The 18,267-nt window shown below is 37.4% G+C and overlaps 1 protein-coding gene across 3 annotated transcripts in view; it reads left to right on the top strand.

Annotated features, from left to right (window-relative positions):
• LOC149159287 (uncharacterized) overlaps nucleotides 1-18,267 on the top strand; it is a 205,800-nt gene that overhangs the window by 169,308 nt on the left and 18,225 nt on the right. For all 3 annotated transcript variants that reach the window (XM_089436448.1, XM_089436447.1, XM_089436446.1), the window contains one exon: nucleotides 1,429-1,563. In XM_089436448.1, coding sequence (XP_089292574.1) covers nucleotides 1,429-1,563 — 135 coding nt within the window. The remainder of the gene's footprint in view (nucleotides 1-1,428; nucleotides 1,564-18,267) is intronic.

Raw genomic sequence — 18,267 nt, 5'->3', positions numbered from 1 at the left:
GCATCCTAAGAAATCAGCTTCTTCGACCTGTATAGGAGATCTGGAAATGTCTGAGAATGGCTCAAGAAATTACACTCGGCCTTTGAAACCAAGAGGATAAATGCGGCCCTCTTCAATTGTGGATAAACAAGCAACTCGACCCTTTGCTTTATGGTTTGATATGAGTAATCAGACTCTCTTCCTCTGCTTCAGGTTTAAGGGGATTCGATCTTCTCATTGGGCAAACATGGAAAATTGGTTCACAAATCCCTTCAATAACCAATGTGCCAAAGAGTGTCTTCAAATCACAATTATGCTGAAGATTTCCTGCAATAACTCGATTAGATCTTCAGAAACAAGCACTAGAGAAAGATCCCACTAGGTTGGCAATACTGTCGAACGAAGATGGAGAAATACTAGCCTATGGTGGAAATGAGATCCACCAAAACTCGGGTGAGGATTTCGCTTGAAACTGTGGATCTGAAAACTCGCTTGAGTTTCTCTTCAATAACAATGAGAAATGATCAAATAGAATGATTAGCAATTGATCCCCAACCTCCTTTTATAAGATGTCAATGAGTCCTCCCTAAGCTTCTAGAATCTTTTTTAATATTATTTTATTAATGGGGTGCACTTTCCACTAACTTTTTGTCGTCATTTTTAATAAAATAATATTTTTCCACCCTTTCCTAATAAAATAACATTTGCTGCCCTTACCTAATAAATTAATATTTGCCGCCCTTTCTAATAAAATAATATTTTCCCTCTTTTTATTAATATCATCAAAATTGGGCAAACTCCTTGGTAACTTCTGTACTCACAAAATCAGGGACATTACAAAGAAGGTGATTACCATTGGTAAAATTTTGGGATTTTATTTGTTGATTGATTTTCAGCAGTATTCAAAATGAACATTGTTCTTGATCTTGCAAATAATTGGTTCCACTCTAAGAGCATTCCACACTGTGTCACTTTTCATGCTTTAGTTGTGCGTTTCCAAATTATCTTAGTTTGATAATACAGACCACTGGGATTTTCTTTGAATTCCCTGTGCATTATCACTTAAAAGTTCTAGTGACTGGAAGTTGATTATAGTGAAGTGAAGCCAGCAATTGAACATATGTAATAAGTAGGTTCAGTGTCTATTTTGACTCTTGACCTAATGGTACTCCAGTAAATATTGAAGGCAAAACATTGAAAAACAAAATTGCCACTTCGAGTGTATAAGTAAAATTCACAACTTCCTATTTGTAAATTCTTAGACTTTTATGGATAATGGAAAAAACGGTTATTAGACAAATAGTGAATAGTGAAACTGTATGGCATTCTTAAGATGTATGATGCGAGAAAGGAATTTGATTTCTTATGTTGTATTATTTGCATTAAATAAATATATATGATATTTTGTGCTGACTTGTTTCAAGATTATTGAATTCTTTATGTTTCCAGCGCTCTTTTCCGTTGACTGAGGAGGAGTACTTGTTGAGGCTAGATGATGTGGCAAACAATCTAAAGTGTTGGGGAGCTGTTTCACACGTTCGAAATACCCTTGCAAAAAGCAGGGAAAGGCCTCGCATAGGAAAGGTATATCTCTATGATTCTGTACCTTATAAACTGTGCTTGTGTTTAGCTGACGTGTGTAAGGATTGGTTTGAATGCTAATAATATTATGGATTTCCACTCTCAACAGTCTGGCCTTCATTCTATAGTTGCTTCACTAAGCTTATTCCATCCAGTAAGAAAATATGAATTTCTAGATAATTTGTTTGGCAATAGAGCAAGGTACTGCTACAGAACTGCCAATCCTTCTGCATAAAAATGATACAAATATTAAACCAGTTGACCGAATTCTACTAACATGGAAGTGTGGAAATAACTGTTTCAAATGTAGCACAAAGATGTAAGCTTGATGTTAGACATAATAGAACTTGCATTCATTCCACCCATGTTTGAGGTCTATTTGAACTTCCTCGTGATTTTTTTTGTTGTGAAGAGGCATTTGAGAAAGAAAATGACTTTTGTTCAGAAGGTTTTCACAATAGTAAAACAAATGATCAAAGTAATGCACCCTATATAGTTTTCTTATCACATTATCACATCAATTCAGAGTTTTCATATACTGATCATGCTTGAAATCTATAGATTAAGCAAAGACTTATAAATTGGCAGTGTTTAGAAGTAGAAAAAAATAAAAGACGTGCAAGGTAGCAGGGTGGTATCAATACAAATTGAAGTAGAAGTAAGGCACATAATCAATTGTAAGGAAATATGGGAAGATTATTGAAAGCATAGATTTTTATAGATTATCAGTGTAAGAAAATTAGACAACAAAGAACTGTTAATTCAAAAGGAACAAAGCATATAGTCCGTAAAGCTTACAAAATATCGCTAGGGAAGTTATCTTCTTAGAAGAGTTTTTAATATTTATTTTTTCAGATCCAAGGTTTGTTTATGTTAAAGATAATGTTCAGATTATTTACTTGAGTGTATATTATAACAAAAAAAGTTATGATAGTGACATAATGTAATTTTAAGAAATAAAGTCTTTTAATTAACAGGTGATTAGTTGTTTGGGGAGTTACCTACTCAATGTCCGTTTTCTAATGCATAATAAGCCCTTAATGCATTGCAATAATATATCAACCAAGTATATTTCTCTCCATTTTTCTCTTACATATTCTATCTACGTATCCGTATCTGCAACTTTGGCATAGTATCAAAGCCACTAAGATGTGAATACAAGGAGTAACAGAGGGAGAGGTATGGGGCTTCAATTGGCAGAGAAGGCATTGAGGGATTGTAACACATAGGCCAAACCAACAATCGGCAGGGAGGGGATGATAGCACTAGGCAAAGATGGCATGACGCCATGAAAAGGTAAGTGATTTTTTTCTTAAATGTCTTATATTTATAGAAAATGTTTTACAAACAGCGAGAGAGATTATACAATGGACACCATAACCTCTTCTATAATGTGACTAAAACAGAAATAAAATAAGATTAAGCTATGCTCTTTCTCTTGACATTTTGTTCCTGATGACAGGTCTAGTTTGAGACTCAGAATGTTTTAGGTGTATCTCCGATGCATCATCCTAACAAATAAAATTAGATTAATCTCTGGGATCTAAAGATTGAGCATATCTATGGTGACAGGGTGTTTTGTCAAGGCACTCTGCTAAAAAGGTCATTGGTTCGAAACTCTGTGGGAAAAAGTTCCAGCCATGCTAAGGGTTGGTGTGGCCTAAGCCGGGTACAATCCCCGAGTGATTTTGATGGCTTAGATGCCGCTGGGTCGCAGCTACTCAAGCCACAGGTTGGGCGCGTCAATCATATTAGGACTCACATTACGAAACAAACAAAAAAGAAAAAGATTGAACATATCTAATCAATAGAGAACCCTTCACCAAGAGTTGATGGCATATCTTATCTTGCCACATAGTACAAAAAGTAGATGGTGAACTAAATTAATGTTCAAAGTCAAATTTACACCCAATCTGCTGTAGAGTGAATAAAGTCAAAATCTGCAAACATTGTCATATCCTAGAGAAGGCATCATGAACTATAGAATAACAATATCCAAACAATGTAGCATGTCAATGAACCCTACCGTGAAGTAGATTTAAACACTGATCCTCTAATATTTTCAGCAATGTCTGGCAAGTTGAAACTCCCAAATATGTCCTTGACAATATTTGAACAATGAGAGATAGGACATCTTATTGGTCCTGTAAAAAGGGTTGCCAAAGATCCTTACAACTTGCTAAAACCAAACAAGAACCCACTGTCACCACAACTTAGATCCTCAGTCTTCTAGCCCAACTACCTCCAAAATGGCTATGGGAGGCTTCCCTTGGATCACTTCAACCAACCAACATAAGGCTAGTGCCTTTTATGGGGACAAATGACTTAAGTGGAGTTACATGTTGTTGCCTTGCTAGCTTACTGCATAAAATATTTAGAAAAGTATAATAAACTAGAAAGAAATACATTCAAATCTAACAAGATATATCATGTGAATAGTCAAGCTAAGTGTGCAAGAAATATGCTAATCAAATATACAAGTATTTATATGATTAATACCTTGGTTAGAGGGGTTGTTGTGAAATATAGTTTTCTGCCTTGTTACAACAATCTACAAAATTTGTAGAAAACAACAAAAAAATCCCCTTAACAAGCCATCCAAAAGTGTCCAAACACTTTTAGATTCAAAATATAGGGGTGGGGAGGCTATAGGACAAAAATCGAGTCACCTTGGACTATGTATTAGCCCTAAACTTGCAACAAAAATGGAATTTCTAGCAAGCTGGAAATTCACTTGTTGAGATTTTGGGATCAAAACCCCCAAAGTGCATACCTTTAAAGCTATTTCGACAAGATATAAGTATTTAGTGGCTGGAAATTACTATTTTGGCTACAAATGAAAGATATGAACTTATAAAACTAAATTCGAAGCTAATACAAGGTGTGTTTATGATACTTAAGAAAAAACACCTTTTGTGATGAGAAATCTGTTGGAAATGGTGTGTTACAACTATAATTTACTATATATCTACGTAGATAACTAAATACACTCATGAAATAAGCGTGTAAAATAAGCTCAAAATGGATGTACTTTATTTCTTGGCCTGGATCTAGAATTAATTTCTCTTTTACCCAAGGATTTACTAACTATGTATGAAAGAAATTTATGTAGTAAGCTAGTCTAAAAAATAAGAATAAAATTATTTAAGATTTTATAAACAATGTGGTTGATGAAGTGATGCTTACCTTGGCCTTTACGTACTTCTTTGTTGAGTTGCATTCACGACTCTCCCTTCGTTAGCTTTCCCTTGAGGACTAAGATTGAATGAGGAGTAGGAGCTGAGACTATCCCACTCAAACTAGTCTAGAACATATGCAAGAAATTTGATCCCAATAGGAGAATCTACTCATTCAAGATGCCCCAACTACTATATTAACAATAGCATGAATATCCCACCCCCTTGTTGAAGATATCCCTCAAGGTTTGTCAAATCTTGAGTATGTCTTCTTGATACTATCTAAGGGTGAGGTGAAGGCTTTGGGACTAGATCTCCTCTTTCACATGACCGCTTGTCCTTAGAGGATTGATATAGCAACATTGTAGTAACCGAATCATACTTGCAAATTTGTTCTATGTAATACAAATTAAAGGTTAAAGCTAAGAAGAGAAAGCATAGAAGAATCAACACAACACACAAGTATCTTTGCAAAATGATTTTTTTTATTGATGGCATAAATGATCCCACAATTCAACAATAACATCTTTATAGGAGAGGATAGAATTCTATAAAAAATTTCTAATGCTAGATAATGGCTAACTAATAGCTAGTTGGACTCTTTGTTTAGGAAAATATTTTTCTTGTCATCCACATGTATACTAAGAAAATTTAATAAAATATTACAATCACATTCATTAGTTTTCTCACTAAGAGGTCGAATTGACTCAAGTTGGCCAAGGAAGTTCAACATTCCCCTTTTCTCTTAGCCCAAAAAACCAAAAATAAAGAATAGTAAACTTTGGAAGCCCAACGTTCCACTTGGAGAAATCAATTTAGTCCATGCAATTTGACTTGGTCCTCTTGGAATTTGATTTGGTTGAAGAGGAGACCCTTGACTTTCCAACGACTATATTTTTGTCCACTCATCAACTTCTTGGTCCATAACACCCCAACATTCCATTTTATTGTCTATAATAACTAGTTTGAAGCTTTGACTTGACCATTAGTGAATAGTAAGCTTGACTTCACCACCTTTTTCCTTGATCTCAAATGCCCTGGTGAATTTGATGATTTTGCCACATGGGTTTGCTATAACTTACCTTCCTTTCACCAAGGTTTGCTCCAATTTTTCATATCATGCCCTGTGTTACCACATCATCACTACATCTACCACATCATCACCCCCAAGTGGAAGATCTTAACACCCTTGAGGTTCATAAAAAACTGAGACTTGAGTTTTGTTCCTCTCTTCCTATGGACCTCTTTTGATGTAATGCATGTCCAAAACTACCCAATACTACCCCTGTTTTGCCACCTAGAAACCTGTAGTAACTATTGACCACCTTTGACTAGCCATAGCTTGATAATTCATTCATTGTTTGGAAAAATTCCGCGTTGTCATCCTCTCATTAAACTACATCAGTTGGAACCAAGTTGACTTTTGACTTATGAGACCGCTTATACGTGAAACATGAACTACAATAGGAAACATGAAAAGTTGACATTCTGAGATTGTGATGTTGAAACTTGAGAAACATATAACGATACTACACCAGGGCCAAGGCCACATACAAACTCAATAGACTCATAACCATGCAGTAAGATATAAGTGCGCCTAACTTGGGCTGAACTCGCCCCTACACTAGTGATCACCCCTACAAAAGCAAGCTCCCCTAAACCATGAGTCCTCAAGTAAGCCTAGCCAAGACCCTCTATTCCTATCTAGGATGAAAACATCCAAAGATGAATCCAAACGGATTGGCCATGATTCGACCAAACACAAAGTCTAAGACACTTAATATACGACCTCAACATGGTTGTTACAAGGATTTAACTTGTGACCTTGGGTTTACAATGGTGTGAAAAATGCTATAAAAATATGTTTGTACCCCTACTAAAATAAGGAGTAATAGGACATAGGACATCAGAGAGTCCATTCTTTTCCAACCGAGCCTTGGGTGGAATCCTCCAATACATCATTGACCAAGCAAAAGCCCTCAACTTATAAGAAATCTGAATAGAGCAAATGTTTTGCACTTTGGACACTTTTGTCCTCCAAATCAGTGGACACCCACATCACATTAAGGACTGGGGATAATGATTGTATCTAAATAAACATCAAATATAGATGATGGGTGTTATATTGAAGAAGATTTAACCCAAAGATCCACCCCAATCCCTCCAACACAACCTCGACATCCCAATAGTCATTTAAACAACTCAAACTATAGAATTAGGCCTCTCAACTCAATAATTGAATGATAGTTAGGAGCGGTAAGGCTATACTTCTAAGGAAATATTAATCGTTCCAATATCTTGTGGTAAAACCCCACAATTCTACCTCGAAAAAATGTCTTTCGTACTTGTTACCCCACCTGCCAACAAGGGTACATATACTTTTCAGTGCAACATTCATCACCATTGTAAGCCTAAGGTCTCAAGTCAAAAGTCATGTAAAAACAATGTGAGGCCCTATATTAGGTATCCTAGACTTGTGTCTTTATCATTGAGTCTATATTCAATTGTTTGGTTGGACTATGCCCTGTCTCTTGATGTTCCACTTGAAGTCACTTTTTTCCTTAGCAGGATTGGAGGGCTTTAAGTGAACTCTCTTGTAGACTCACGGTTTCATGAGAGCCTGCATTTGTGGGGGTGATCACTAGTGTATGGGCTAGTCTAGCCCATGTCAAGGTGCACCTATAACATTCCACATGGTTAGAGTCTATGGAGTCTATATGTGAACTTTGCCTTGGTGCAATATTCCTCATGATAGTTCTCAGAGCATAGCAATCTCATTTGACAACATGTTTCTCGAGGCAGTTCATTGCTCCTGATATAAAATGGTACCATTGGTAAAAATGTCAACCCAGTTTCAAACTATACAACATGACGAAAGGATTCCATGCTATGTATAATTTTTCAGATTCGAGCATCCAGTCGCTTGTTACAACTTGGTCAACCCTAGTCAACAGGTCAGGAAAGTTTCCAAGGGGCATTCTAAAAAGAATTAGGCATGCAATATATCAAAAGTGATCAACATAAAGAGATGAAGAATACCCATGTGTTAGAATTCAGAGGTCATCAAGGGCATTATAGAACCAACACACAGACATGATGACATGGCATACGGGGTGATGATGTGGAAATGCCCTAGTTGATGTGGAAACACCCTAGGTGATGTGTCAAAACAAAGACATACCCAATACAAATCAGGGTATCTAAAGCAAAACCAAGGTTCTGGAATTGCCAAAACAACAAAGACGTTGGAGATCTAATGGTAGGGTGGCAGAGGTCGAATTATTAAAGGAAAACTCAATCAATGGTCAAGTAGAACTAGTCGTTGGAGGTCAAACTAGTTGTTGGGGCTTCTTCAACTAGCCATTAGAGCTTATATGGATCGGGAGATTAGAGGATGGACTAAGGAAATAGCTGTTACAACAAATTATTCTCACAAATGACCAAGTTGAACTCCAAGAGGAGGTTGTACCACTACTCCAAGAGCAAGTTGAATTATGGATGGACCAAGGAAGTGGAATGTTGGACAAGAAACAAGTACTATTTTGACTCTTGAACATTGAAGGTTGTTGCCACAAGATATAGCAGGATTTTGTGAGAGGACTCACAAAGAAAGAATTAGACTAAGATACAACAATGAGGTGGTTTCCATTGTCACCTTAGCACTCCAACTCTTTCCCTTTGGTGGAATTTCACCACAACAGGCCTCCCAATATATATCACCTGAAGATGTTTTAAGTCAATAGGTTCAAGGTGAAGTAAGTGAATGGCTTAATCAAGGTACTTTTTAGTTGGATTAGGGCACAATTATTTATGTTAAGGAGCAATACCACAAACTAAGCCTTGGAAAGAGTACTTGAGGCCTCGAGTTTCAATATATAGTTCAACAAGAGTGTATCTAGACATGTAAGCACATAGAAAATGTTTACTTAAAGGTGTGATCAACAATAGTATTGAAGAATGTAGCTATGGTTGGTCTTCGTAATCCTTGATGTATTTATAATACTATGTAAAAACATGAAAGAAAAATAAAATTTAAATTAGAAGAAAAGAAATTAAGGAAAGGAAATCAACAAAACCACCTAAAATTAAGATCCTTGAAAATAGCTCATAGTATCATACTCATGTAAATAACATATTTACCATCAGTTACTACCCACCATAATTTAAGCAAGTATTTGCATAAATGACGAAATAGGAACAAGATGTAAATAAATATACTATTATAAAATCAGAAAGGAAGTAAAGATTTTCTTGTTCTTGATAATTACTTGTGATGTTTCTTATTATTACGATTCTTTATATCTTCTTTCTTTAGTTCATTAAGCAATTACTAGAAGTAGCAACACATAAAACAATAGACACTAGATGTAAGCACATGTCAGGGCAAAACCCCCTTCAAGGGGAAAACCCAGTCAAGATAATTCTTCCTTTCAATATTAATCTTTGAGACTCTTCACCCTAGACCAAGACCAGACCTTCCCTCCACACCAAGTCATCCTACCAGAATTTCGACCTCTTCCCAACAACTTCCGGCAACAGTGAAACTTGGAAGACTTCGATTTCCCAATCCAGAGTTCGAAACAGAGAGAGAGAGAGAGAGATACCAAAATTTCGATTTTCCTTGTCTTCTTAGACTTCCCCAAACTCACATTCACTTCAGCTTCCCGACATTAGACTTCGCACCTTTTTCCCAACTACAAGAGAACTTCGCACTTATGCCCAACAACAAGAGATTTTCACACTTCTTCCCATCTACAAGAGAATTCAAACTTGTGGGAGAATGATGCTCCAAATGAATTCGATGACCTTCCTTTTATAAGTTCCATGTGGGGTCAAATAGGGTCCTTAGGCCAACTTGATCTTCTCTTAGGCCGACATGGTGTGGAAGTTACATAATTCATATTTGAATCAATACTTCACATTTTTTACATTCTTCAAAATCCCAAGAAGGGACTCTGACCTAAAAACATGGTGACCCAAGAATGAAACCATGCTTTAATAAGTCACAATAGTAATAATAAAAATTCTTTTCTTTATTCATTTGACAAGTACGTTACATAATGACTCAAGTAAATTATTGAAGACCAAACATAGTTACATTTTCTAACATATACTTACCAGAAGTTATTTCCCAACATTATTTACGTGATCTTCAACACTTTAACAAATATGAGTAAAAATGTAAATGTGCAAACTTACTAGAATTTAATTTACAAAGAGACGTGATTTAATTTAAGAGACATGTCTCTTGGGTATCTTGGGTATAAAATACACTTGAACTTTTTCATTTTACATACACACTTATCACTCACATATCTCTCTCTCACACACATTGTGATATCTACTTTCTTTTCATGGTTATTAGTTGAATTTCTAAAGTGTGATTGCTTGATGAAGATAAAAGAACTATAATATATATTCACAAGTAATTACCATAGTTTAGAAATAAAGTACTTGTATCAATTGTACTGAAAAATCAACATGGTATTAGAGCTTTGGTAAAGGAAAGAGCACAAATATCACTCCTTGAAAAACCCTACCTTGAGATCACCTTGAAAAAACCCTAGATCTATATTCAAGTTACATCCATAGCCTCTACTATGAAATCAAAGAACAAGTTAGAGGGGGGCACTAACTTTAGGGCTTGGAAGACAAGAATTGACCTAATTCTTGCAAAAGAAGATCTTTTGGAAATTGTGCAAGGAAAAGTGACTGAACCTATAGATGAAGCTGGAAAGAAGAAGTACAAGAAAGATGACATCACTACCATGAGCATTATTGTGGACTCCATCAAGGACCATCTTATTCCATACATATCAAAGTTTGACACTTCGAAGAAGACGTATGATGCCATAAATAAGTTATATATTGTCAACAATATTAGCCAAGTCATGAGCTTGAGAAACGAGCTTCGTGATATAAGAATGACAAAGAACAATACAGTGGCTTCATACTTTGTGAGGGTTTCTCAACTAAGAGATCAACTACAAGCTATTGATGAAATTGTATCTGATAAAAGACTCGTGACTTCATCACTTAATGGACTACAACATTCATGGGATTCATTTGCAGCAGGTATAAGCAGCCAAAAGGAAGCCCCAAGTTTGGAAGAACTATGGGTATCTTGTGTTGATTTTTGGTAGCATCGGATGTGCTCTAGCCATGAAATTTGGTGGATCTCCAAGACCTAGAAATCGTTTGAAGAAATTCCACCCGGATGAAGAGATATTAAAATGATTAATATTTTTAATGGGTCCCTAGGTCTAAACTTAGGAAAATTAAAATATTAATGTGTATTGATATAAAATGGGTGAAAAAGTTTTAAGAGATGAGGATCAAGCCAGATCTAATCTTATACGTTGATTAGGGACTTAATCTCGACCATTGAATCGTCAACAAGGAAAAGTATAAGAGGAGGGTTGAGGGTCAGTTGAAGATACACCAAGAGAGATCAAGAATTCAATTTTCTGGGGTTGGGTTTGTTGAGAAAATCAAGTTAGAGATCAATTGCAGTGAGGGGCAGTTCAACAAGGGATTTCGATCCAAGGCTAAAGAATACATATCAGAGAGGCAACAAAGTGCCGGAAGAGGTAGCGCAGAGCCTAGGATGGCTGATGCAGAGGCTAAGAATACTAGCGCAGAGGACACAGAGGGCCATAGAGGCTAATGCAGAAGTCGAAGAGGGCTTCAGAGGCAGCGCTGGGTGTGTTTGTGGGGCAGTTTGGGAGCTGATCAGCTGACGCCGAGCCGAGGAAGTGTGACGTAATTCTAGAGGAGTGCTTGGAGTAGCTTTCACTGTCTAGCACAAGGAACAATCGGAGTCACTGTGGGATTGTTCATCCGGTTGCTGATTTGCCAGAATATCTATGTCCGGATAGAGGTACTACTGTCGAGGATATTCTCTGAAGGGTGAGCCGTTTATGGCACCCTAGTTGTATTCAGAAATCTGCTTAATAATAAAACCCTCATATATGCTCCACCTGTTTTCTCGAATTGGGTTTTTCCGGGGATGATTGCCCAAAAATAACAGTGTCCCTTATGTTGTCTCGGTTTATATCAGTTGTTGATCTATATATTTGTGAAGGCTGCAATTGTGATTACTTCGATGTTTATGTTATTAAATAACTTGTTAATTTAAAGAACAAGTATGTTGATTTGGGGTAGCATCGGATGTGCTCTAGCCAGGAAAATTGGTGGAGAGGCTAAGGCACATGAGATCTCCAATACCCAGAAAGGGTTTGGGTAGATTCTAAACAATTTGGGAGATATTAAAATAATTAATATTTTTAATGGAGTCCCTAAGTCTAAACTTAGGGAAAATAAAATATTAATGTAAATTAATATAAAACTGTGTTAGAATTGTCCAAAAGACATGGATCAAGCTAGATCTAATCTTAGCCATTGATTAGGGACTTAATCTCGGCCGTTGATTTATCAACAAGAAAAGTATAAGAGGAGGCTTGAGGGTCACTTGGAGAACACACCAAGAGATCAAGATTTCGACTTTCTGGGGCTGGGTTTGCTGAGAAATTTGAAAGAGTGATTAGAGTTGCAGCTGAGAGGCAGTGAATACAGAAGCAGAGAGGCAGAGATAGCATCGGGAGGATCAGCGTAGTAGCCAGAGAGAGGGACGTAGAAGCAGCCAAGGGTTCACGCAGAGCCAGTCAGGGCTCACGCAGAGGAAGCCAGGAGTTGCACAGTGCATCAGAGGGCCAACGTGGGTGACGTAGAGGGCCAGAGGACTGACGCAGTGCCTCCAGAGGCTGATGCAGGCCAAGCTAGAGTGACACTGGGCTAACGCTGGGCCAGAGAGAGGCTGACGCTAGGGTTTCGTGGGGCAGATTTGAGCTGTGGAGCTACCAGAGTGTTTATCTGGGGTTCCAGCTAGAATATCTGCTTCCGAGTAGAGAGGTACTACTACCGAGATTTTTCTCTGTTGGGTGAGTCGGATTTGGCACCCAGATTGTATTCTGAAACTGCTTAATAAATCAAACCCTGAGATAGTTGCACCGGTTTTCCTTCATTGGGTTTTTCCGGGGACATTAGTCCAAAAACAACGGTGTCACTTGTGTTCTTGTTTCTATTTCCTTCAGTTGATGATCTGTAATGTGTTGAGCATGTACTTGTATTTATTTCCAGTATTTACATGGTAAATAACTTGTTAATTAACAGAACAAGTAGGTAGGAATAAATCAGTAAAGTGCATGAAGGGTTTCTAACATGTCAGACTTAGAAATTCCAACAAAGTAGGAGATAGTAAACCAGATATTGCAGTAGGGGTTTCTGATGTGTTAGATTCAGAATTTTTCACAGCTTGTGCTCAAGAAGAATCAAGACTTCTATCTAGAGAAAGAAAGCCAAAAGAAGAAGAAGATTCTCAAGCCTATGCAACTCGTTCCATGAAAGTTGGAGGAAGAAAGAAGTCCAGTTTTCAGAAGAAGAAAAATGGTTTTGATAGCAGACCCAATCCTCAAAGGAAGAAAGATATGTCTCAAATTCAGTGCTTTCGTTGCAACAAATTTGGTCACTTCAAAGCCCAATGTCTTGAAAGGTTCAATGATAGGAAAAAGAGAGGAAATTAGCCTGCTACCACGACATAATTTGATGAGCAGTCCACGAGATCCAAAGTTGAAGGAGATAAAGATCGCTTCTACTATTCCGCACCTGCAGATCTCTTGCAAATGACATATGACAGGGGAGTGTGATCATCTTACAAGTTTGATAGAAAGAAGATTGGCACAAAAGGTAAAACTTGGAGACAACAACAATTATGCAGTGAAAGGAATTGGGACAACATCTATTGCGTTGGAAACAGGTGAAAACGTTCACTTGAGCAATACTTTATGTTCCAGGTTTGAAAAATAATTTGGTTTCAATTTCGTGTTTAGAAGATAGAGGAGTTAGAGTGGCCTTCATTGATGGGAAAGTCCTTGTGTGGGACAAGGGCTCTAGTATAAGTTCTGCTAGGGTTATTGGGATTCGTGAAGGAAAGTTGTATAAACTGTTGATTTTGGGTAGCATCGGATGTGCTCTAGCTTCGAAATTTTGTGGAGGGGCTAGAACACATGATCTCCAAGACCCAGAAATCTGGTGAAATTCCACTCAGATTGTGTTTTATTAAAATAATTAATATTTTTAATGGGGTTCCTAAGTCTAAACCAGTGAAACAGGAATCGCAGAGTGTCTTGAGTTCTTGTGATTATAACTCTGCTCGCTGACCCAAAGAACTGACTCAAAACACTGTGAATCAAACTCGCGTTGACCGAGTTTGACTCGTGGCCAACGCGAGTTTGATTCGCAAGTGCCCAAGTTTGCCGAGTTAGCCGATTACGTCCAATTTATTGCCAATTGATTTGTGGTTAAAACTCTGCGGGCATGATTTAGTGTTAGGTTATACGTGTCTGTTGATTTGGTTTTAGGTTTGCCCAATCCATTGTCACAGTCGCAAACAGGGTTGCAAACGCCGACACAGTCCGCTGAAGCCAACGTCGGTCCGCAAACGCAAACACATTACGACTCACAACGATTTGTTTTACCGTTTAAACTGTCACGACTCAATCTGCAGCCCGCAGTCATGACTCAGTCCGTAGTCCACAGAAACACAACTGACGTTAGTTCACAAATATAGCAAAAGGACGTGAATACATGCCCAAGCCCCAACCAGACCATAGCAGTGCATGGGCAGGTGTAAAACAGGCTTAGGCAGTAGATTGTGGCTGTATTTAAATTTTAAATGCAGTCGGTTGAAGCGAGATCCTTCTCCTGGAAACATAACCTGTGATGCTTTGTATAAACTTAACATTGTTGTGACAGCTTTGCCACTTTGCTTAATAGAATGGAGATCATAACAGCAAAAGACATCTACACAATCAATTTTATTGAAGCCAATGAAAAAACCAAGACATACCCCCTACGTCAAGATATATCGTTACATGTTGTCACTGTGTTTTTAGTGTTCACGATATCTCAGTCGTGAACTGTTCGCTGTCACTGTGTTTTCAGTGTTCACGATATCTCAGTCGTGAACTGTTCGCTGCCACTTTTTTTCTGTGTTCACAATATCTCAGTCGTTGCCACTGTCCATCAAGATTCAAGACGACTCTAGGAACGAGGAAGACTCTAGCTGACGACTCCAGGAACGAGGATAACTCCAGCTATTGTTCACTGGGACGACTCCAATTGCTGTATGACAAATTTGTATTTTACAGTTTACTAGAATACAAGCAATTTTAAAAATTTTAGTCTTTTACTGTTACAGGAGCCAAATTAAACAGAAGGCATGACTCCAAATCTTAACAAAAGACACAGTTTAAACACAAGTCCAAAACAACAAAAATGCCGAGGGAGAAGGACTTTGCTTGGGCTTATTGTGACAAGATTCCCGAAGACCCCAAGATCGTTTGTAAATTTTGCAAAGAAAAATGTAGTGGAGGAATTTATAAATTCAAGTACCACCTTGCACAAATACCTGGCCATGATATAGGTCTTTACAACAAGGTTGACGAAAATGTCAAACACCAAGCAACCTTGGCCATTGATATGTTGAGACAGCATAATTCCAAGAAAGCAAAGCAGAAAAAAGAAATAGGAATTCCTGGAGTCGATGATTTTTCTTCCACTACCCCCACGCCATTTCCCTCTGTTGAATCCTCAATGATGTTCCCAAGTTTCCCACACATGTCTCCAAGTCTAAGTCCAACTCAAGGACTAATGGGTCCTCTTACATTCAACACTAGAGGTGGAAACATAAACACCTTTTTTCGCTCCCCGCACTAAACCCAGTTCCCAACCTACCTTGGATGCCACTGGTTGGAAAAAATATCCATAGTCAAGCAAGGAATGCCATTGCTAACTTTTGGTACTATTCTGACATACCTTTCCATTGTGCCAGAAGTCCTTATTGGCATGATATGATTGATGTAGTTGCTGTTGTAGGTCCAGGGTTCAAAGCCCCTTCATCGGAGAGACTTAGGACAGATTTGTTGTTAGAGAGTGTTGAATATGTCATGCTTGTGCTATCTGAGTTTCGTTCATCATGGGTAGAAATAGGGTGCACCATCATGAGTGATGGATGGAAAGATCAGAGGAATAGAACTTTAATAAATTTCCTTGTATCTTGTCCAGCAGGAACAATGTTTCTCAAATTAGTGGATGCCTCAGACAAGGTTAAGACAACCCAACTTATTTGTGAAATGATGGAAGAAGTCGTTCAAGAAGTGGGAGAAGAACATGTTTTACAAATTGTCACCGACAATGCAGCTAATTATATGGCTGCTGGTAGACTTTTTGAGATTAGGCACCCCACTATTTTTTGGACCTCTTGTGCTGTCCATTGCATAGATTTAATGCTTGAGGACATTGGTAAGCTTCATTGGATACATGAGGTTGTGGAGAAGGAAAAATCCATAACCAAATACCTATACAACCACACTATTGTACTAAAAACTATGAGAAAATACACTGAAGGTAAGGAAATTGTTTGACCTGTAGTGACTAGATTTGCAACAAATTTTGTATCTTTGCAATCTGTGGTTGAGCAAAAGATAAATCTGAAGAGGATGTTCTTGGGACCTAAGTGGATGGCATCTAAACATTCCAAGGCCCTTGAAGGCATTGAAATTGTTGCACTTGTGTTTAATGACAGTTTCTGGAAAGATGCCGAAGAGATTATTGTTGTGACAGAGTCCCTTGTTAGAGTTCTCAAGGACTTCAAGTCTTTTAACTTTTTCATTTTTCAAATTTCATTTAAAGCTTCTTTTTATTTTCAATGTCTAATATTTCTTTAAATTTGAAAGCTTGAACTTTTAGGATGGTTGATGGTGACAAACCCGCAATGGATTACATTTATGAGGCGATGGATCTCGCAAAGGAGGCCATCAAAAGAAGATATGGGGATGAGGAGGCAAAGTATATGCCTCTTTGGGACATTATTGATGCACGTTGGGATAGGCAATTGCATTCCCCCTTACATGCTGCTGGGTACTTCTTAAAACACAATATTTTTATGATAAAAGAAAATTTAATGAGGATGGGGAGGTTGGCAGAGGACTTATGACATGCATGGAAAGGTGCTTCCCTAATCCAGATTTTCAAAGTCGTGTCTTTTCCCAACTACAAGATTATAGGGCGCCAGCTAAATTATTTGCCTATACCAGTGCTATACGAGAAAGGTCTAAGATGTTGCCAGGTACCCTTTGAGGCTTGAAGGCTTCATCAATTCATTAAATTTGTTTAAAGTTTAAACTTTATTTTGTATGTTAAATGTTTTATTAAATTTTGTTGTCTTTTTAAGTTTTTACTATTTAGTATTTAGTATTTACTATTTAGTACTTCTACTCACAAACCCTTGCCACTTGCTAGGTCTTTGGTGGCAAAACTTTGGTAGTGATACGCTAGATTTGAAGAGATTCGCCATTCGAATCTTAAACCAAGCATGCAGTGCTTCAGGTTGTGAGCGCAACTGGAGCATGTTTGAGAAAATACATTCTAAGAAGTGCAACCGATTGACACAAAAGTGCTTAAATGACCTTGTATTTGTCCATTACAATCTACGACTTCACAACAAGCAAATACTGCGTGAGAGATTGAATTTGAAGGTTTCATAATCTGATTTGCACTTTAAAGTTTAAAGTTCAAACTTTAAAGTTCAAAGTCAACCTTTAATTCACATTTAAATGTCTCATGATAATGACAGGTTTGGATCATTCACTAATCGACCTTGAAGAGGTAGATATACAAACTACAAATGCAGTAGATTCGGTCCAATTAGAGGAGGCTCCTCTTTTTAGCCCACATGACTTGGACAACTATGAGAGTCAAGCAAGTGAAGGAGTGGGAGGAATCGCTTCTAGTTCTCACTCTTAAGAGTCATAGACTCTTAGTTACTAATTTTTCTCTGATTAGTATGCTTTTTTTGTAAACTTTTAGAAGCAAATGCTTCTGGTTCTATGTAGTCACTAGTTAGGAGTCAGGACTTTGGATCATGTTTGGACTCATACCATATATGAGATACTTATTCATTCATGATATGTTGGACATCTATTGATATTATGCATTTTTTGAACATGGCTTTACTGATATCAATGAAAAATGTTTTTTTTTAATTCAATATGTGTATATTTTTATTTATTGAATTCACCGATTTTTTCTCGATTTTTTCCCAAGTTGATTAAAACTCTTTGCTATTTTGCCTTACCGATTTATTGCCAATTTCGAGTTTGGTAACATTGGTCTAAACTTAGGAAAATTAAAATATTAATGGGTATTAATAAAAAATATGAGTGAGAAGCTTCTAAGTGACGAGGATCAAGTCTAATTTAATCTTAGCCGTTGATTAGGGACTTAATCTCGGTCGTTGATTCATCAACAGGAAAAGTATAAGAAGATGCTTGAGGGTCAATTGGAGATACATCAAGTTGATCAGTCAGTTCGATTTTCCTGGGACTTGGTTTGCTGAGAAAATCGAACAAGTGATTTGATTTGCAGTGAGAGGGGCAAAAGCAGAGATTTGGATCGAAGAGGAAGTTCCGAG

Source organism: Pinus tabuliformis, chromosome 5_2 (genome assembly GCF_031772625.1).
Source record: "Pinus tabuliformis cultivar Carrire ecotype Pingquan chromosome 5_2, CPIR1, whole genome shotgun sequence".
NCBI classification, from domain to species: Eukaryota; Viridiplantae; Streptophyta; class Pinopsida; order Pinales; family Pinaceae; genus Pinus; species Pinus tabuliformis.
The sequence above is the reverse complement of the archived record's forward strand: the minus strand, read 5'-3'. Positions and strand labels throughout refer to the sequence as shown.